General features: G+C 37.3%; 1 protein-coding gene across 1 annotated transcript in view; it reads left to right on the top strand.

Moving 5' to 3' along the window:
- Nucleotides 1-22476, top strand: part of LOC149203431 (protease Do-like 2, chloroplastic) — a 327931-nt gene that overhangs the window by 247400 nt on the left and 58055 nt on the right. Inside the window, exons 4-8 of the mRNA XM_089401873.1 lie at nt 7545-7601; nt 8965-9068; nt 9237-9324; nt 9493-9578; nt 9753-9777. Of these exons, the coding sequence (XP_089257999.1) occupies nt 7545-7601; nt 8965-9068; nt 9237-9324; nt 9493-9578; nt 9753-9777 (360 nt within the window). The remainder of the gene's footprint in view (nt 1-7544; nt 7602-8964; nt 9069-9236; nt 9325-9492; nt 9579-9752; nt 9778-22476) is intronic.

Here is a 22476-nt window from a genome sequence, read left to right on the forward strand (position 1 = left end):
ATCCTGAAAACTGTTAAGTCTGCTGAATTTTGAATGGGATATGAAATTCTATTTTCTCCATATGAAGTCTGATGAGGTTGGAACCACTCTTAAACATCCTGAGTCATTTCATGGTAATGTTAAAAATTTAAGTAAAAGGATGGAAATGAAAGATAAAGGAGAATGTCACTTTTACTTTAAGAATATAACATTACAATTAGGGAGCACCTTGGGAATATTCGGAAAGTGTAGTTCCTCACAGAACAATTCGAAATTTCCAAAAAAAAAAAAGCCTCGTGGAACTGTCCACTTTCTCTTGAATCCGCTCGCGATTCGCGGTGGATACACGCCCGAACCTCCAAAGATTCGCACCCAATCCTTTCCGGATCTACAGATCAGGAAATAGGAACCGCGGATCGGGCAATAGGAGTCGTGGATTGGGGCCCCACAAATCCAATTTTGCAAGAATCGCCAAAAAAAAGACGATCCTCGGATATGATTTTCTGATCGGCGGTTCCGCCGAAGGATAAGCGGTACGGGACGTAGATTTGCCTTTGGATCCTTAGGGGGGGGTGGTTCCTGCAACACTGATCTCTAGCCTCATTGGTAGATGGATCTCGCTTAATTGTCACCAAACATTAGGATTGGTGTGATCTCTACCCATGTTGGTAGATGGATCTCACCCAATTGTCATTGGACGATAGGATTGGTGTGATCTCTACCCTTCTTGCCAGTAGACAGATTTCGCCTATTGTCATTGGATAGAGGGTTGTAGCTTGTTAAGTTCCCCTGTGATGTCAAATTCTTCTTTTAGATTCGAGAGTGTTCAACAGATGAAGTACAAATAAGCAAAGATGAATAGAGACGACATTTGATTTGATGATGACGAGACATCTGTGACGGGATATTCTTTGCAGTAGGAAATTTCTCCCTAGCTGAGAGGGAGTGTTAATTTGGCAGCTCAAGGACAAATTCCCTCCTTTGGACATTATTCCTCTTTCATAGAGACCCAAAATTGACCTTGAAGCACTGAATTTGGATGAGGAAAAGTGTATTTTTGAAGTCAAGCCCATAGGTACACAAATTATTAAGGTCGGCTTAAGGACAAATTGCCCCTCCAAAGTTGCATATAAATACAACTGACCTTAAGCACATTTGGACATCACATCACAACATCTCTTCTTCTCTCTCAAGTTTGATTGTTCATACAACTTTGAGGCAGTTTCTTTTTCACACATGTAAGGGTCCTTGGACACATTTTCTATGTTTACTTTTCTACTGGAGGATTTGACATTAGTTTGACTGAGTTTGACTTCAGATTTTGACTTGCTTTGAGTGGGAAAATTCCAATTTCTTGATGCTGAGTTGACTGGCAAAAAAACCGAGGTGATCTGGGCTATTTCACTGGCATTGACTTGATGATTGACTTCAAAATTTCTCTCTTTTGACCGAGTTTGATTGGGATTTCCTAGACTGTTTTGTGTTGACTTTGACCAACATTTGAGGTTGAATTTGTGGACTGTTGACTGAGCTCTTAGAAGGTTGATTTGACCATTGAATTTTACTAGTTAGGGCACATTTTGATTGTTGCTGACTTGGGCAGAAATTGCAGACTTTGATAGTTGACCGGAATTGACTTTAGAGGCTCATCATTGGTTATTTCTGGTTTGTCTATTTTTGGATAGTCAAAGGTTGACTTTGACTCATTGTTGAAATTGGATTATTGTACTCTCTGCTTGATCCAAAATGGATTTTGGATAGACTCCTAAGTCTAAGTGTTCCTCACTGAGGAAAATGAAAGTCCAAGGAAGTTCTTGAAACTAGCCCCATTGCAGAGATCGTCTCATTCTGAATCTACTGCAACTTGAATGGGCAAAAACTGACTTAGGATGCAGAAGTTATCATAAAATGAAACTGCCTCTATCCTTTGGAAAAAGGAGCAAAATCCACTAATAATGGGTCCTAAAAAATCCTCTAAGTCTTCAAAATCCTCGAGAAGGTCAAAACCAACGCAAAAGGAGGACCTCTTAAAAAGTCGGATTACATTATCGGGACCCAAAAATATGAAGAAATGGCAAAAATGAGGCCTATCGTTGGCTTGAACAGTGAGTGAATAGGAGCCATCAGATTTGGCCGATCAACGGTCCAGATCCAATCGGCAATCGCAATCGACAATGGCTATCAGAGGATATCGGAGCACAACCTATGGTTATTGCGATCGCGACATTGCAATTGGCGATTGCAACGGAGCGATATCGCAATTGGCGACCATAACAGAGCGCTACATTGGCCCGGGGCATGAGCAATTTGCGATTGCGACAAGTCGCATTGCAATATCGCATTGCCGCATTACAGAGGAGCAGGGATATGTTTTATATATATATATATATATATGTGATGCAATTGGCCGGGCCCGACGGCAATATGAACCGGGTTTAATATATTTTGAAATCCGTTGAAAGGCATTTTTTATGTATTTTCGTATATTTTGCTATTAAACGAAATACAAAGGGGAAGCACGATGCGATGAAGTTCGGACCCGAAGGGGTTTTGGAATGAAAACGAATAATATTTGAAATCCGTCATAAGCCATTTTTGCGGTGTTTTCATAGTTTTAATGAAATTTTAAAATACAAAGGGAAACCTTGGAACAAGGCATTGGCGACTTGCAATAGCGATTATGGGCGGACCCGATGGGAGTTTAGGACGTGATTATGAAAATTTGAAATTTGGGAATAGTGTTCTCTGCGGATTTTTCCTGTGTTAGTGCATTTCTCTGTGTTAACAAAAAGCGACCGTTTCAGGGATTACACAAGCCCGGTGCACTCATTCGTTACAGAATAGGTGGCATCCATCCCTGAGGGTGTTTAGCAATGATTGCTAATGCTCAGAGAAGGGATTTGAGCGGACTGTGGCTAGAAGACAGAGAGCCCGAAAGGGAAAATGAACCAACAATGCCGATTTGGCTTAAAAAGCTACAGAACGACAGAAACAAGAGGGGGGCTGCTGAGTGGTTTTTTGGTTGTTGTTGATTGTTGTTGATGGCAGCTGAGGTTGTTTTGTTGCTGACAGTGAAGCCAAAGTAGGAAGCTAAGGCGAAGGAGGCAGCGCAGACGCAAAAAAGGCAGCCAAGGGAGTCACTTGGAAGTCAAGTGAAAAGCCAAGAGGGTTGTAAACTGATAGAGGGCAGAAAGAAGCCAGAGCCGAAGAGCCAGAGCCAGAGCCAGAGCTAGAGTCAGAGCCAAAGAGCTAGAACCAAGAGCCAAGAGCCAAAGCTTCAAGAGCCAGGGAATAACATGGTGTCTGAACCCGCTGTTTCTGTGTAAAACAACAGGAGTTAAGCCAAGAGCTTGAAAAAAAAAGACTTATACCATAATCCCAGAGAGCCTAGTTGAGTTGACTAGAGCTCACAGAGATGTAGCCCAAGAGTTGTGGGTGAACTCCTAATTAAATTGTTGTTTCTGTGTGTGTTTTATTGTTGCATTGTCTCTACTGTTTATTTACTGTTATATGCATTTATATATCAGTTTAAGCACATCAACTTACAACACAACAACAAAAATTAAAGCATGTAATCAGTTAAAAACAATACATCAACATACACCTATATTTTCAAGCATTTCTTAATTCCGCATTGGTTAATCAATAAGAATTGGGAAAATTTAAAGCTTTGGAAGTGAGAGAGGTTCTTGTAAGTTAGACAAGAAGCCTAAATGCCCCATTTTCAGATCACTGCTGAACATTTTATGACAATCTAATAAGAAGAATTTGAAAGGGTTTTCCCCCTTGTGTGGTTTTCCCTTGGTCTTTGACCAATTTTTGGTGTCTCTTGTCATTTTTTTTTCTGATTGTCTCCTATTGCTCATTTTCATTTACTATTCTATCTACGACTACTATTGTTTATTGAAAGATTGAATTGATTGCTAATTGAAGAAGAAGAATTGGGCTAAAGTAATTGTAACAACATAGAGCAATGGAAAATTAACATAGGGCAGCGTAATATTCAAGCCTATGGAAAGCCTATTGCCCTAGTATTGATATGCAATTCATGGTAATGTTAAATTTTTAAAGTAAAAGTGATATTCTCCTTTACCTTTCATTTTCTTTCTTCTACTTAAATTTTGAACATTACCATGAAATGACTCAGGATGTTTGAGAGTGGTTTAGACCTCATTGGATTTCATATGGAGAAAGTAGAATTTTAGATCTCACTCCAAGTCCAGCAAACTTGGTTTTCAGGATTTCAAGATTGGGGGATTGCAATGTTTTCATTGGATTTTGTCATGTAGTAGGGAATGGAACTCATATTTAATCAAGAGCACCAAGCCCTCTACGTACCTTGATGTTAGTGACATTGGTTATCGAACTCCTCTATCATGACCCTACTAAAAATGTACCCATCACTCACACAAAATGTTGACTTGAAATGCTATGTTTTTTCTATATTATGTTAATTGCTTAGAGGGTGATATTAATGACAAAGATTCGAAGATAGGCAATGATTTTGATGATATGTAGGTATTTGTTGTAGCATGACTTTTTTGGATGCTAGAGGCCATCTAGAGCCTATTTATTGATGTATTTTCAGTTCAGAGATGTATTGCACTTAATGCTATTTTGGTTATGTGCACCCTTACATGCTATATAAGTGAGAACTTGTAACTTGTGGACATGTGGTTGATGAAGACTATAACTTCTAGATCATTGTTGTTATATGGTTTAATCCATGTTTTTATGCTTTTTATATCTAATTCATCATTCTACATGCTTTTGTTGACATATATGCATCAAAATATATAAAATATATATTATATAAAAATTTGCTCCTGAGCCGAGAGCTTTTGAAAATGTCGCTCCCCGCTCCCGCTTCCAAGCAGCCTTAGTTCCTCCTCCTTGGGCTAGGAGCATGTGATAGGGGCAATTAATGATCCTCCCATACCTAAATCTAGCAATTTGTATAAGGTCATAAGCTAGTGTGAAATTTGAAGATGATACTTTGTGTGATATACTTATATGGCTCTAACATTGAATATGGTCCACTTTTTATGCGTCAATGACTCTTGCATCCATGCTAAAAGACCTTGCTCGATTCTTTGGAGCTTTCATTTGATGATGATTCATAGCTCTTTGGAGGATGTTGATGATGCTTCACTCATACCTCTTGGACATTTATGACACACCCTATGGAGGGCCTTCCATTGTACCTTGTATGTTGCACACTAGATGATGGGCATTAAGCTTGATGATGATTTGGCATGCACCCTATGACACTCCTCCACCTCCAACACCTTGGACACTAGCCATTGGAGTTAGGGCATTTCTCATTGATCATGATGTGGCACCTCCTTGCATGACGTGGGCTTAAGGAAGGATGATGTTAGGCTTGAGAGAGTACTTTTACTGTGGAAACATGCCTCTTGGACTATTCAGTGCACCTCTTGATGAAGAGACATGTTTTTTTGAGGATTATGTCAAATGTTTAGGCCTCTGCACCCACACGTGGCCTTTTTTTAGGGTATTTTTCATGTTATTTTGTTGTTTTTTCACATTTGAGGATATATTGGGGGTCGGCTTTGATGACCTATAACTTGTATTATGGATTTTCATATTTTAGTGGCTTTTATCCTAAGCTAATGCCCTTGGTTTTCCTCACATAAATAGGGAATCACTTAGTTCATTTGTATCACTTAGTTCATTTGTTCATTGCAAAACTTGAGAGACATATCTCTTGGATTACATACATGTTCTTTGGTTCACTATGGAGCTCTAGTTGAGTGACTCATTTGGGGACTTTTTGGATGTGGATTTTTTACCTCATTTCATGGATGTTTATGGTGACACTTGGATGAATGCATAGTAAAATAAGAAGTTTAATTTATCTTATTTTGGTTTCATGTTTTGTTGGATGGATGATGCATGTTATCATGATATTTGTTTCATGATCCTTGTTAAACTAACGCTTCCTGAGGAAGTAGCATGTTATCTCCATCCCTTAATCTATTCATAAAACTTTGAGAGCCATGACTCAAACTTTAGGGTAAGTATGTTAACTTTCCCTAGTTCTTTTGAGTCTTGTTTCTACTCTAGAAGTCGCCTTAAGTTTGTATGTTCCTAGACTCCATTAGCACTAGATTGAGAAGGCACTAGTCTTCTCTCTTGTGGTAATCCTTAAAACCCTAAATTTTTATTTTGTTTTAAGGTAAATTAGGGTTTTTTTTATAGCAAAATCATACATTTTCAGCATTTATTGACTTGGACATTGATGTCCTAGGGTGAGGAATTGATTGGAAAAGTAAAGTTACATTTCATGTGCAATTTTCAGCCATTAATTAGGGCTGACGTCTAGGGTTTAAGTGTTGTTACATACCTTTTAACCATAGAAAATTGTTGTAATTTATTCTCTCATTTACTCATAATTAGCCCTCATTTCACATTTTATTATCATAGGTTTTGAGGCTAAATTTGTTGTTGTTATAAACTATTGTATTTCTGCAAATTCTGATTTAAAGAGCTAGTTTATGACAGCCAAGTGTAATCTCTTGGTTGTGTATGTTTGGGAACCTATTTGAGCCTTGATTGGTTGACCTAAGCCTTTAGATTGAACCATAGGAATCTGAATTCAAACCTTGAAGTTGGTTTTTAATCCACCCTAAACCCTATTTCCTAATTCCTTGGGTGGAAATGATTGTAGAACACTTAGGCAGCACGTGGCTTAAGGCAATGAGTTTATTTGATTCCTAATTTCTACTAGGGAAGCCTCTCTTGTGTTAGATTGTGTCTATTACTAAAACGAAGGGAGTTGTTGCTGAGGTGACAGTAGTGGTATTCCCATTGTTGCACTTGATATAGGTTGCCTAGTGAGGCTTTGCACTAGGGTGATACATTTTTGATGTAACATGCAGCATGACAACCATGTTGTGATGGACAAACTTCAGCCATTGGAATACATGGTTACAAATAATAGGGTGATGATTGGATTCCTTCTCTTCGAGCTGGGAATTAATTGCATTAAAGACATCGGGAGAAAAGAGTGGCCCAGCAAGTTCAATGTCCGGAACTTAAAGCTACCTGCTGTTTCGAGATAGCAACCATAAATGTTGTCTTATTTTATAAACTCCAGTTTATATGCGGACTGCAGATCATTGAGCTATATATATATATATATATAGATATATATATATATATATTTAGTCTCTGATAGAAGCAGGAGAACTTTTATTCTATGTCAAAGACCAAATACAGATGCTCAGACTTGGGCCTTAAATAGCTTATTTCTTTCTGTCATAGACCAGATTTACATAGATAGATCAATCTCAGTAGAGGAAATCTGGCCAATTGAGCTCTATCAGGCATCTGCTGATAATCTTCCGTATGTTTCTGCTGTATTAAAAAAACCTTTTAGTTACCAAGAAAAAACTCTTGATAGTTTGGGTGCCCTAAAACATCCCACATATGGTCCTGCTTGTTCTTTGGGTGTTGTGGGCCTTTGAATCTTAATATCTACAGCCATCAGGCCTTTGATTCTAGATTTCTTCTAAAACTTAATATTATTGGTGTTCTTTCAGGGTGTATTGATTCGAGCAGTTGAACCAACATCTCTCGCAAAGGAAGTTTTGAAGAAGGTACACATCGGCTAACCCTGTTATGAGTAGTCATTTCAATATTACCATGTGCTAAATTTCATAGAGCTTTCAGAGTATTGTAGCATTGAAATTCAAATTTTCTGAGTTCAAATTATAAACAATAGGGATATTGTGAAGAAAATCTGGAGAAATTTTCCAGTTCAAATTATTTAGACACCTTCACACATATCATAAATGTAGAGAGATAACTTCAACAATTAGCATTACAGTTGGATGTATGTTTTATAACTGAGAGCTTTTCAATATTTTTTCATGAAGCATGATTTGTTTACTTCCTTTTATATAAAATATAAATGTGTTTTTCGGGGGAGAACTGTAACAAGGTCCTAAGATTTTATCATCCGCCAAATATCAAGTGAATGTAAACTCTGTAATGTTTATATTCTATATGGCTACATCTGCGGTCATTTCCAGAGTCTGCTTCTTGATCATTAATGATGTTTATCATGATTTTCTGAAATATCAACTAAAGGTTAATCATTTATTAGTAATTACATGTCAGTCCCAAATCCTGCTAAATAAGAATCCTCGTTTTCTATTTCTTATGTACAGAGGGCAGTGCTTTCACACAGGTGAATGTAATTGTAACCCATCTTTTGTTTTTTCTGGCTCATTGCCCATCTTGCGTCAATTAACCCTATTTCTTCTTATTAATTATAATTTATGCCTAGCAGCCAATTTGTTGATCATCTTTAATTGAACTAGGTTCATGAGGGGAATTACTACATTCTGAATTTCTCTAGTGAATGAAGTTGACTGCAAATTAAGCGGAGAATCTCTTACTGAATACATAGTTGATACTCTTAGGTAAGGTCCTGAAAAATCAACCGTTCATCCTTCTACTCCATTCATTCTCTTTCAACAGTTAAATTGCATGGAGCATGAACAAGCAAATTAGAATGTGATTAAGTGGACAGTACACAATAAAAAGTTGTAGTAATTTGTTTGTATTCATGAATCAGTTGTTGAAACTACGTTGTAACATTTCAATATTTTAACTTCAAACACCTTGTCCTTAACCATCAATGATAAAAAATAAATCAATAAATGAGAATGTAATCAGTAATTAACAGGAAAGGATAAGTAGTGACAGATTCATCATAGGATTCATAGAGCAGAAATGGTTCTGACTTCTAACCCCTTCTATAAGTCTTAAATTCACCTGTAAGATATCAAACCCTAATAAAAGTTGATGCTATCGAAATCTAAAAGGGAAGTGGATGCATAATAAAATTAGTCAACAACATAAGGTGTGAAAAACATAGATAGAAGGTGATTTACCGTTAGATTGTCACCAACATAAGGGTATTTATTAGGCTAACGTTATCAGCTATGCCTACAGGGAGATGTCATTGTAAGCTTTGATGGTGTACCAGTGGCTAATGAAGGAACTGTACCTTTCCGTTCCACAGAGCGTATTGCATTTGGATTTCTCATCAGTCAAAAGTAATATGCACTTTGTTATCATTTGTCATTCAAGCAAACTTGATATGTTTATCTGACAATGAAATCATGAGTCATTTTAAGGATGTGGGATCATCCATCATATAATATGACTTTCTATAACTTCTTTCGATCAATGTTTGAAGTAACCCTGATTTTCCAAATGTCTAGATATACAGGTGATACAGCAGAGCTTGGGATTATTCGAGAAGGAAAGAAAATGAATGTTGTAACAACATTGAAGCCCCGTGTTCATCTGGTACATATATGCTGTTTATTAGTCTACATCAATTGTTGATTTTGAATGAATAAAAAAATAAGGTTTTTGATTATATGTGACGATTTACAATTAGTATGGACTTGTCTCCAAAGCAAATGACAGTGATTGCATGGCAGAAATGTGCCTTACAGCTGCATTTGTTTCTAGGTACCATATCACATTGAAGGAGGGCAACCTTCATACCTAATTGTTGCAGGATTAGTGTTTACACCTCTATCAGAGTCACTAATAGAGTGAGTTTTCACCCTTAAAAACTTTATTAGCAACATCCATGTGTGATTGTATGCTTTAAAACAAATTGTGGGTAGTTAGATTTTATTTTCATTCACTCAACTATAATGTTATATCGACATTTCTTGAATATATACGAGTTCTTGATATCGTATATGGTTGTTGATGTATTGCAGCGATGAATGTGAAGAATCTATGGGGGTAAGCTGTAGCCTAATTTGGTTGGTTATATTACATTGTAGCTGAGTTATATCACATTTGACCTGAGTCACCTGGTTTGTGTTCATGCAACAATAAAATTCAGAAAAGTATAAGATAAAATTCATCATCAAATTTGAAAAAGAGAATTAAGTAAATTTTCTCGTAACTGCATATATTCAAAGAAAAAACAAATACAATTTTTTTTATATATATTTATTTGTTTAAATCTTCAAATTTGATGAAAAAATTGTCAATTTCAATCTCAGGACTGAAAACATGTTAAGACATCATGTATTGTTCAAAGACATGTTGCATGTGTGTATTGTTTTTTTTCCCTTCTTTTTTTGAAGTTAAGCAAAAGGACAACTTTTAATGATTGATTATTGGTGGGGTAAATGCACACCTAGGACCTTCTTCACACATAATTAGGTGCACATATGACCACTTTGCTTCATCCACTAGACATTCCCTACCATTTGTGATCATCTTCTATTTTTAGCATCTTTTATATTTAAGTATTGAAGGTCTTTCTCATGGAAATGTTCATAGATGAATGACTTTATTAGCGCAGTTGAATCCCAAAAAATGATATCTTTTATATTTTTAGTAAGTCTATTTTTAACAGGAGGTGCCACCTAGGATAACATGGGGCAGTGATTGAGCAGTGACATGGCTATTTCCTATCCACTAGTGTGCATTACCTTATCCATAGGGTCCCTAATTACTAATGCACACTTCCTCTCTTATTTTGGGAGATTGTCTTATCCACTCACTTTATCACCTTATTGTTTAACTTTCAGTTGCATTTTTGGAGATTTCTTGCTATTTCTGATTTACGAAGTCCATTAGGGAGTTATCACTTCACTTCTAACTTATTTTTGACTCCACTTATCTTTAGTAAACCCTATTTTAAACTCTCACTATATTTTAAGGTCTCTTACTTCAACTTTAAGCTACTAGCTAATTAGGGAAAATGTTTTTCTATTTTCTAGTGTGTATGCACTATGGAACCCCAACCTAGTGTGCATTAGTTCTATCATTGATCCAATTAGCAGGGTTGTTAAGGGCCTAGAAACCAAGGTTGCACGAAACGGGGAAACGGGTACGAGTTTCCGAAACGGGAAGCGATACGAAACGCGACCTCCCCAAATTTTGGAAACGGGGAAACGCGAATATATATATATATTAGGACATTTAACATTTAAGAAATATGTGCAATCATAAAGCATATATGATACATTCTAATTTATTACATTATGATAAAATTGTCAATTGTCAATGCATAAACTATAAGTATCTAAATTTACATCACATTTACTAATGAATAATCACATAATGAAAATAGAAATATCCAAAATCAGCCACGGGAAATTTCAAATTTTTTGTCTCGTGCTTGATTGGGAGTCTCCTCCTACATAGTCGAATGACCTTAGTGCTCTTGATTAAATACAAGTTTCATACCCTAGTACTCTACATTCTCTTGATTATTGGGAGTCTCCCCTGCATAGAAGGCTTTGTTCTCTAGATTAAATACAAGTTCCATACCCTAGTACATGATAAAATCCAATGGAAACATTGCAATCCCCCCAATCCTGAAATCCTGAAAAACAGATAAGTCTGCTGGATTTTGAGTGAGATCTAAAATTCTACTTTCTCCATATGAAATCCAATGAGGGCGAAACCACTCTCAAACATCCTGAGTCATTTCATGGTAATGTTAAAAATTTAAGTAAAAGGATGAAAATGAAAAATAAAGGAGAATATCACTTTTACTTTAAGAATTTAACATTACCATGAACTGCATATCAACACTAGGGCAAAAGTTCACTTTTATAACTTTAGACAGGCATCTGGAAGCAACTAGAAGTCACTAGGCTAACGTAAGAATAGATTAGAAAACAAATAAAAAAAAAAATTAAAAAAAACACAAGTAAATGCTGAAACGTGGGTCGTACGGCCCTGAAACGCGTTTCAGGCCGTACTGGCCACATTTCAGTTTCGTGAAACGTGGTAGTACGGCCTAAAACGCGTTTCAGGGCCGTACCAAACGCGGTTCAACGTTTCGTACTCGTTTCCGTACGGAAACGCCCTCCTACCCCACGTTTCCTGCAACATAGCTAGAAACATTGTTGGATGGGCACACACAAAGCAAGGACTTGTTGTTACCTCAATCCAAGCCCCCACTTTCTAGACCTAACTACCTCCTAAAGGTCAAGGGAGGATTCCCAAAGGTAACCCCAACTGACTCCAAGTAAAACTAGTGCCTTAAATGAGGTTGAGAAGGAGTGGATTTGTTATATTGGATTATCCCATTGTTTGTGTGTATAATTTAGCAATAGAAAACTAAACAACAATTACAGTTACACCAAGTTGTTGGAGAATGTAAATAGATTTAGTCTTCATAATGACTTTTGTAATCATGACATTGTATATTTTATATAAAAAGAGAAAATTTTTATTTGTTTATTCAAGCATGGGTTTCATGCTCAAAGTCTAGGTCAAAGCATGTTTTTCATGCTTCTAGGGCTTGTTGAGACAAAGAAGAATTTTTTCCATGTATTGTAGTCCTATTTGGACTTGTTGTAACAAAAGAAAATCATTATAGTTGAGTTTGGAAAGTCAATTTGTCCTCCAAGACCAAGTCGGCCCTGCCAAGGAGAATTCGGCCTAGAAAAGGCCTATTTGACCTCTTGAAAAGTGTATATATAGAAGGGACTTCGACTCATATAGAGACTGCAAAAAAGTTTGATCTACAATAAGATAAGAAGGCACAAGAGTGAAAGTCAAGGAGAGAAGGACTTTGAAATCGAATCATTTGTGCTCACACATGCGAGAAGTTAGGGTTTTCTGGGCAAATTGCAAGGCCGAATTGTAGACCTGAAATTGTAGGATTGAAACTTTGACTGGAGTAGATTGTGAAGAATTTGACCTTCATTGACTTTGGTAGACTTTGACTTAGTGCTTGGGAGGAATCTTGACTTTGGTCTTTGGGTCTTGGAGGTCTCATTTTGATTTGATTATGTAAGAAGAAGTATTCTTTCTGGGTTTTCCCCTTGGAGGGGTTTTATCTTGGTCTTGGTGTTCGTCAATTAAAATCTCTATAAGAAGAAGAATTCGTTTGGGTTTTCCTCACAATTGGGAGAAGTTTTGACCCTGGATGATAGCCCATATTGTGTGTCTCTTGTCTCTTTATTGTTATGTTTTGGTAGTTGTTTGATGAAGAACACGATAATAATCTAACTAAAGAGAAGATCCTAATTTATTGAAGTAAAAAGCATTCACAAGCAGTTATCAATAATAGAGAAATCACCTAATATCAATGCCCTAGATTTCTCAACATGGAATTAGAGCTAAGGTGACAAAGCCAAGAAAGGGCATCTTATCAAGGGACAGTCAAGGTTCAAATCTCGAGGAAGGCATCAAAGCGAATCTAGAAGTCAAAGATCTATCAAGAAGTCTACACTGGAAGAAGTCTTGGGATCCTCAAAAGACCACAAAGACCCTACTCAAGTTGAATAGACCTACAAATCAAAGTATCTTGAAGACTATTCCTCCATGAGAAGCAAGATCAAGGACGTTATCATCATTTTCAAAAGGTTCTAAGGCAATCTCCCTCTCATTGAAGCAAGGTCCTTACCATTGAAGAAGATCATCCAAGAAGCATCAGGACATCATCAAGAAGTCATTATTGATCATCATCAACAAGGACATCACCATCAAAGGATCTAAAGTGATCTCCTTAGTGGAATCAAGGATCACTCTTGAAGAGATCTATCTTCATCAAGGAGAAGTTCTATGTCATCTTTACTATCATCAAATTCAAGGAGGCATCAAGTGGAAGGAGCATCTTAACATGTAAGTATATTCATGTCCACATCTTATTCTGTCAAAATGTCTTTTTGCAAGGAAAGCAACAAATTGGTTGGGGCTTCAAATTATTTTTCATGGAAGAAGAGGACTTGGAAATGAGGTCATGGGTCATGTCAAAGGATATATCCCCAAACCAGCAAAAGAAGATGCTCAAGGGGAAGTTAGGGCTCAAAGGATTCTTATAGAATCCATCAAGGATCCCGTCATTTCATATGTATCAAAATTAGAAGCCTCAAAAGAAATTTATGACAAACTGGTAGAGTTGTATTTCGTAAGCACTGCAGGAGTCCTCTCATTAAGGCAAGAACTCTACAAGCTAAAGGATGTCAAGAGAAGAAGGAATAGCTTCATACTTTATGAGGATATCTGAAATTAGGGATCAACTTCAAGATCTGGGAGAAGTCATGTCTGATAGAGAAATGACCACAGGAGTACTAAATGCACTACCATAGGAGTGGGGTAACTTTACTTAAAGTATTTATGGGAAGAAAGAAGCCACTCCATTCCAAGATCTATGGTCACTATGCAAGATTGAAGAATCCAGGCTAAAGGCAAAATCTAATGTAGGATCAAGTGAGCAAAATCAAGCTTATGCTACAATGACAAAAAGAAAGGGAAAATTTGGAAAGTTTGGTCCTCAGAAAAAGAAGAAGAACATGGCTAAGATTCAATGCTATGGATGTCAAGAATATGGGCATTACAAGAGAGATTGTCCTAAAATCAAGAAGGACAATAACAAAAGAGGAAGAGAAGAAGCCCATATCACAGAGGAAGTAGAGGAAGCTGAAAAGAAGAAGTCCAAGAAAGAGGAAGTAAAAGATCTCTATTATGATTGAGATAGTCTTTCTCTCCTAGCTCTTTTCAAGTTTTCCTATTGTAAAGTATAACTATTAGGAATCATTAGAAGCATGATAGGATGCATCATGTTAGGAAATGGCATCATAAGAAGCATTACAGGCAAGAGCTTGTGACATCATCATAGAGAAACATGAAAGATGGTTGAAATTGAAGTCCATGGCAGTCACCCATGGAAGGATATAGCTCTTGAAAACCTCATTAGTAACATTGGTGGCACTTATGGAAAAGAAAGAAAAGGTCATCTAGTACAAGGCTCGGCATACATCTGTCAAAATGAAACATTTGCTGGATGAGGATACTCAAGGTCCTCTATTGGAATATTCATCAAAAGGTTCACCAATCAAAAGGAAGCAAGGGTTTCATCAGGGATTCCAACTTGTGGAATTCATGGGATAAGAGTATGATGACAAAAGAGGTGAAGCAGATCAAGGGATTGAAGTTCTTTCAATCAAGGAAGTTGCTGAAGGAAGTCTAAGATGACCTAAAAGAAAAATGAGGTATGCTTATATTCGATATTGAAGAGTCATGTCATATGGTTGCAAGTAACATAGATAAATGCTCTATCTCAAGGGCATGATCAAAAGGAAACGGATGCTCGAAAACATGAGTCACACATTGTCTAGATGAGATCAACATAATATGTCCTCATATGAAATATGAGGTGGTTAACCGTGATTGGAGGAACTCTGATTAAAAGTTCCTGAGAAGAAAATGTGTGAAGAAAGAAGGAAAGAGATCGTAGAATGTGAAACCATGAAGAAGGCAATCAACATTCGAGGACTAAGAGATTGACTAGGATATCTCCATGAAAGATATGAGGACTCTGATGAAGTTTGAAAAAGAAAGAAACCCTTGACAATATATATCTTTGGGAGATGTGTCAATGTGTATGTAGGATGTTGAGACAAACTAGAAGATGTCATGATGAAAGACCATCACAAAGGTAATTTTGATTTAATATTCATTCCTTTATTTTTGAATAATATCTAGATGGGCTTATGCAAGGTTGCCAAGGGAAGATCTATGGATATCTTTCACCCATGATGTCCATGTAGTAGGATGAAAGATCCTTAAGGAAACGTGACATGAAGAAGGCAACATGGCATGAAGGAAGGTCAGATATGAACTGATTGATCACTTTTCGATGAAAGAAATAATGACATGACTAACTCATGGATGGTTTGTGCCCTAGAAAGAAGTTCCAAAACATGAAGACTCTTGAAAAAAGAAGAAAAGTTCATGACATCGCGAGGAGGAGTTTTTCAAGAAGCTAGTTGTCCCATCATCTCCACCTGAGGAGCTGTTGTAGGTCCCTAATTAAGAGGGAGCTTGGAAGCAAGTTTCCTACTGTAGAAACTTAGAAGAAAAAATTCATAAGCCAAGAGGGAGCTTAGGTACATTCCTTCATTGGAATAGGTATGTCCTCCATAATTAAGAGGGAGAGATAGACACATCATTCTTGTATTCACTTGGGAAGGCAAAATGGAGGAGTGAGTAAACATCTGGCATCCGATGCTCTTTGAGGATGAGTTAGGGCATCCAAGATAAGAGTAGTCGTAGAGGACCGATATTCTTTGAGGACTGGGAATCCAAGATAAGAATAGTCTTGGTGGAACACACCCTGAGAACCCGGGTGGGGTATGTTCCGAGAGAGACAATGATGAGGGTGTCTATACATCATTGGTCTCGCCAGCATTGAGCTCAAATATTGTGGAGAGATAGAGCTGTTAGTCAAGGCCTTGCTATGTGACAATGCTGGTTGATATGATGCTATACAGATGGGTTACCAATCAAACTCTTCTTATGAGAATTCTTGAGATTGAGAATGTTCAAGTACCATTATGAATACCTCCCTGGTTAAGGAGTGTTGAAAAGTGTAACTAGGTTCGGTCTTCATAATGACATGTGTAATTGTGATTTTATGTAATTGATGTAATGAAGAAGATAAAATTATTTTATAGTACTTGAATCATGGGTTTCATGATCAAGGAATTTTATTTTAGTTAAGATTCCCATTATGAACCTTTAGGTTTTGTCATCAAGTCATAAAAGTCAAATTGAGTCAATGTCATGTATGAAGGACCCTTCTTGGGCATGTTACATATTTGCATGAGTCATTAAAAGAATAAAAAGGCCCTCCAAGACCAAGTTGAAGCTCCTACAAGTCAGCTTCAAGAAGGAATAATGAAACCTCTCCAAAAGACATGTCGGCCTAGATCTCTATCAAGTCGGTTTATATGCATGGGCAAATCATTATATATAGGCAGCTCAACTCCCATTTGGAAGCAAGCAATTTGGCAAAGAACAAGTCTGCAACAAGAAGTGTGAAGATCACTTGAGAAGGAGCCTCATCACCAACAAAGAGAGAAAAAGGAAGAGTGAAGTCTTTAGCATCATTTTTGGATCTATTTTGGGTCACTTTGATATCACATATGCAAAGAAGAGGAGGATCATTTGCTGCAGAAGAAGCCGAGAAGAATTGCAGTTCTCTTGGGTAATCGAAATTGGAGAAGGGCAAGTCAAAAGAGAAGCCAATTTGAGCTAGAAGGAGACTCTATTCTAAGTCAAGGAATCAAGGGCATTATCTAGAAAGTGAGACTTTCCAAGAAGCTGCAACTAGGGTTTCTGAATTAGGGTGTAAGATTGCAGACCTAAATCAAGGGGCTGAAATTCTAAAAGGTAGTTGAGAAGGAGGAAGAAATAAAAAGGTTGACTATCGTTGATTGAAAGAAGCTTTGAGACTTGGTCTTGGAGAGGCAATTAGGTCAAGGATCTTGGTCTTGATGTTCATCAATTGAAGTCTCTATAAGAAGAAGAATTCATTTGGGTTTTCCTCTAAATTGGGAGAGGTTTTGGTCCTAGCTGATAGCCTATATTGTGTCTCTTGTCTCTTTATTGTTTATGCTTTGATTGTTGTTCGACGAAGAAGAACACGATATTCTAACTAAAGAGAAGATCCTAATCTATTGAAGTAAAAAAGCATTCACAAGCAATTATCAATAATAGAGAAATCACCTAATATCAATGCCCTAGATTTCTCAACACCTCCTAGCTATTGTATTATGATTTTGGCCCTCTTGAGAGGCTTATTTTTCATATCATGGAGCTATTTGGTGGGCTTGTCACCAAAAGGATGTTATTTTGCACATTATTTTTATTGTAGGGGCATTATTAGGCATAATTAGATCATTCGAATCCCTTGGAGGATCATATAAATATCAAAGAGGATCGTTTGATCTCTCATCATCACTTGGATTTGGGATATATCTTTCTAAAGATTTCGGACCTGCAATTTGTGGAATGATTTGAATGATTAAATGCATTTTGATGTGGAATATTTTCACTATTGCTCTTGGAGCTGCCATTTGGCAAGTTTATGGATGGATATACTCTTTTTGTCATTTAAGTGCTCTTTTCATGTGAATTCTGTAATGTTTCATGCCTGATGTATGGAATGCTATGCCATGATTTTCCTTGTGCCCTTAAAATTAATGTGAATTTATGAAACACTAGTAATTTTGGCCCATTGCATATGTTATATACCTTGGCAAGAACAATGAATTTTTCTAGGGGTAAGTTGTGCACCTTTTACCTTGAAACTCCATCAAATATTGCATATCGAAGTATAAAAGTCTAAAGTTGTTGTGAAGTTGCATCCATAGAGAGTGTAGCTACTTCTTTAGGCCTCCTTGAAGAGTGAAGTTCCTAAGTCGTGATCATTTTGACTCCAACCTTCCCAATAGGCAGGTGTTGGTTCTAGATCCTTGGTGATCACACTAACTTGACGAAATATCATTCTTTCACCTCTTTTCTTCCTCTTTTCTTCGTTCCCTATGGATAAGGAGATTTTCTAGGGCTTGGTGCGAAATTTTAGGGAGGAGGAATTTTAAGATTTTGTCTAGACAAGTTTCTTCATTTATGTCTCCTCTATGCATCCTCCAGTTTTGAATGAATTATGACCGTGGAATTTCAAATAATTTGATGCCCTAGCTATCACACCAAGAGGGAACCCTTGAAGCTACTTTGACGTGGGGATTTCTTGAAAGTTTGCACTTTGTAGTTCATCATTCAAAACCTTTTCTCTTAACTATAGGTGATCATTGGATGAGCCTTTACCATGATATATCTCTCAACCCTTGATCTCTTATAATATTTCTCTCAAGGGGTTTTTCATGGAAAGTCACCCTAGATTCTCCCAAATATCACAATTTAATTGAATATATCCATTGAATGAGGCATCCTTGCCTCACTTTGAACCCTAGTATAAATAGATTAGTCGTAAGTGAGGGATTTTGGAAGTTTTGATCTTAGGCATTCATCATTTTTTAATATTCCTAAGCCCGAGGTCATCCTTCATAGGTCTTTCTTGGGGAGCCTTTCAGCTTTTCTTTAAGTATTTGAGCCATTAATTGAGCCTCTCCTTTGGATGCGCCTAGGAAATCATGTTATACATTGCCATTGATCCTATCATTTAAGTGATTTTACCGGGACTCCTCCCATCGGTGAAAGTCTGTAAAGAGCAGGGGACATCAACTGAGGTGACAATGGTTCCTTGTCCCATTTTTGTCACTTGGTCTAGTAGCAGTCCCTTTGGAACCCCTCCCAGGACCCCTGCTAGATTGAGCGGTAACAAAACCTAAACCGATGGAGCAAGGCACTCATGAGGAATTTGATGGTCATTAAATTTTGTGATCTCCAAAAGCCATTGCACCTGAGACTAAAAAGAGACTTGCCTGGCTTGAAAGAACATTAAAGGAAGTTGAAGGACATGTTGTTGCTCGTGGAACCTTTGGGGAAAGCAAGAAGGCAAAGAAGTACTCTAGCTATACAACCTTGATGTGCAAGATCATTGAGTCCGAGCCTTCCACCTATGAAGAAGTTGTTGAAGAATGAGTATGGAAAGATGCTATGATTGAAGAATATCAATCCATATTGAAGAAAGATATTTGGGAAATCGTGCCAAGGCCCAAAGGAAAGTCTGTTGTGTTTTCAACGTGGATCTACAAGATAAAGCATGTTGTTGATGGAAATGTTGACAAACACAAGGATAGATTTGTGGCTCGTGGATTCTCCTAGAAAGAGGGAGAGGATTATGAAGACACCTTTTCTCTCGTTGCCAGGTATGCATCTATTAGATCTGTCATTGCTCTTGCTTCTATTGCAGGTTGGAAATTACATCAAATGGATGTCAAAACTGTTTTTTTGAATGGGGTCATTGAAGAGGAAGTCTATATTGAACAACCTCAAGGGTTTGAGGTCCATGATAGAGAAACACATGTTTGCAAATTGAAGAAAGCCATGTATGGGCTGAAGCAAGCCCCTCATGCATGGTATTCCTGCATTGATGGTTATTTGATGAAGCTTGGTTTCAAGAAGAGCGATGTTGATCCAAACTTGTATTTCAAAGTTGTTGAAGGCGAGCCCTTGATGTTGTTGTTGTATGTAGATGACTTGTTTCTAACAGGGGCTGAAGTGTTGATTGTCCAGTGTAAGAGGGAGCTGGTATCTGAATTTGAAATGAAGGATCTTGGTCTGATGCACTACTATTTGGGATTGGAAATTTGGAAAAAACTTGATGGAATCTTTGTTGGCCAAGGAAAATACACTATTTTGATCCTTAAGAGATTTGGCATGATGGACTGCAAGTCCATGGATACTCCAATGGTGAAAAATTTGAAGAAGATCCAAGATTGTGACTCTAACTTTTGATTGATCCCTCTATGTATTGCAAACTAATTAGTTCATTGAATTGTCTTATGAACACCAAGATTGACATTTATTATGTTAATACATTGAGCCAATTCTTGGTTGAGCCCTAGCATCTGCATTGGATTGTAGCTAAACATATTTTGAGATATTTGCGTGGTACTATTGAGTATGGCTTGAAATATGATTCTAATGGACAATGGCAGTTGCATGGATTTACTGATGTTGATTGGTCCGGAAGTTTTGATGATAGAAAGAGTACCTCTAGATTTTGTTTTGGGTTGGGCTCCACTATGATTTCATGGGATAGTAGAAAGAAAACTTATGTTGCTCTAACTATGACGCAAGTTGAATACATTGTTGCATGTTCTGCCTGTTGTGAAGTTGTGTGGCTTCATAAATTATTTGTTGGTTTGTTTGATCAAGTGTTGGAATCAACCATTAGATATTGTGATAATCAAAGTCGGGTGAAGCTTTTTGTGAACCTAGTGTTTCATTATAGGTTGAAGCACATTGAGATCAAGTATCATACATCAAGAATATTGTCCAGAGAAGAGCTATGAAGCTCTAATATGTTCCAGTTGATGAGCAAGTTGTTGATGTGTTGACAAAGTTGTTGCCTGGGATGAAGTTTGCTTATTTCAAAGAGCAACTTGGAGAACCCCTCTCTGAGAGACAGGGAGCACTAATTGCATAGCATCATATAATGGACAATCTTCCTTAGGCTAAGGCTATGAGACCTATGGATTGGTTGGGAAGATTGTCACTCTTGTAGGCTATGTCCCGTGAGACCTTATGGTCTAGGAGATATATATTGATTTGATGATTCCTCATGTAAGTTGTGTTGTGAGACCTTGTTTTCTAGGATATGTGTAGTTATGATGATTCCTCCTATAGGTTGTATGCTATGAGACCTTGTGGTCTTGGAGATGCATTGATTTGGTGATTCCTCCCTTAGGCTATGTGTTGTGAGACCTTGTGGTCAAGGAGATGCTTTGAGATGAATTGAATGCTATGTATCTTTCCTTATGATGGGACTTGTGATCTCTCCCTAGGTTGTGTGTTGTGAGACCTATGGATTGGTCAGGGCAATTGATCGTGACAGAGAGAGACTTGGATTATGATCTCTTCCTTCAGTTGTGTGTTGTGAGACCTATGTACTAGTCAGGAAGATTGATCTTGAGAGAGAATGAAAAACTACCTCCCTAGCTAAGAGGGAGTGTTGAAAATTTAAGTAGCTATAATCGGTATTTTTCATTGGCAAGCAAAGGAGAAAATTCAAATTTAAAAGTTTGACCAAGTCGGCCCCACATGTGCTAATTAGTCCTCCTCCCACACATATAAATAGGGCATCATTGAGACACATTTGGAGCATCTTGACACACAAGTTCGGTCTGCAATTTCAGAGAGAGACACCACATGTGCAAAGGAGAGAGAAGCATTTCTGATCTGCATTCTCTTTCTTTGAAGCTACTTTGATTTTCTTTGACTTGGACGATTCGACATCTACTTTGATTGAGGTTTTGACTATGTTGGAGGACCGAGGACTTTAGAGATACTTTGACATTGGTTGATTGTGATTTCATCCCCATATTGGCTCATTGACCAGCATTGACCGCATGCATTGATTGGAGATTTGACCAAGTACTTTGATTGGTTTGTTGACTTTTTTTTAGGTTACTTCAGGACTAAATTTCAATCCCTCTCTTCAACCACCTCAAGGCCAAAATTTGGCCTCTCTGTGTAGACTGTTATTGTTGACAAAAGTTGACTTTTTCTCGCTCATGTTGACTAGGATATTATTGAGTTCAGATTTCAATCTTGTTGGAATATTCTTGATGTACTATTGATGAACAAAATTCTCTCATAAGGAAAGAATTTGGTTGGGCTTTCCCCTTGTGGGTTTTGCCCTAGCTGTCAACCTAATTCTTGGTGTCTCTTGTCTATTATTTATTGTTTACTGTGATCTCTATATTGCTTTGTTAATGAAATGAATGGTTGAAGTTTTTCATGTAGAGCTACTTGATGATTGAAGTATAAAGAAAGGACTGAATATATCATTAGAAGTAGTTATCAATTGTGAAAAACTACTCTAGTTTTGACTGTACTTGAAAATCAACACTTGGGACTCGGGAGAACTCAACTTGGTCTTTGAATTGTTCATTTGACTTCATAATAGCTACTTTAAACAAAGTCTTTCGGTATAAATCACATGAGATATTTTTTTGGCTGACGCGTTTCGAACCAACAAGTGTGGTTCATCAT

The sequence above is a fragment of the Pinus tabuliformis genome, chromosome 2_1 (assembly GCF_031772625.1).
Source record: "Pinus tabuliformis cultivar Carrire ecotype Pingquan chromosome 2_1, CPIR1, whole genome shotgun sequence".
Classification (NCBI taxonomy): Eukaryota; Viridiplantae; Streptophyta; class Pinopsida; order Pinales; family Pinaceae; genus Pinus; species Pinus tabuliformis.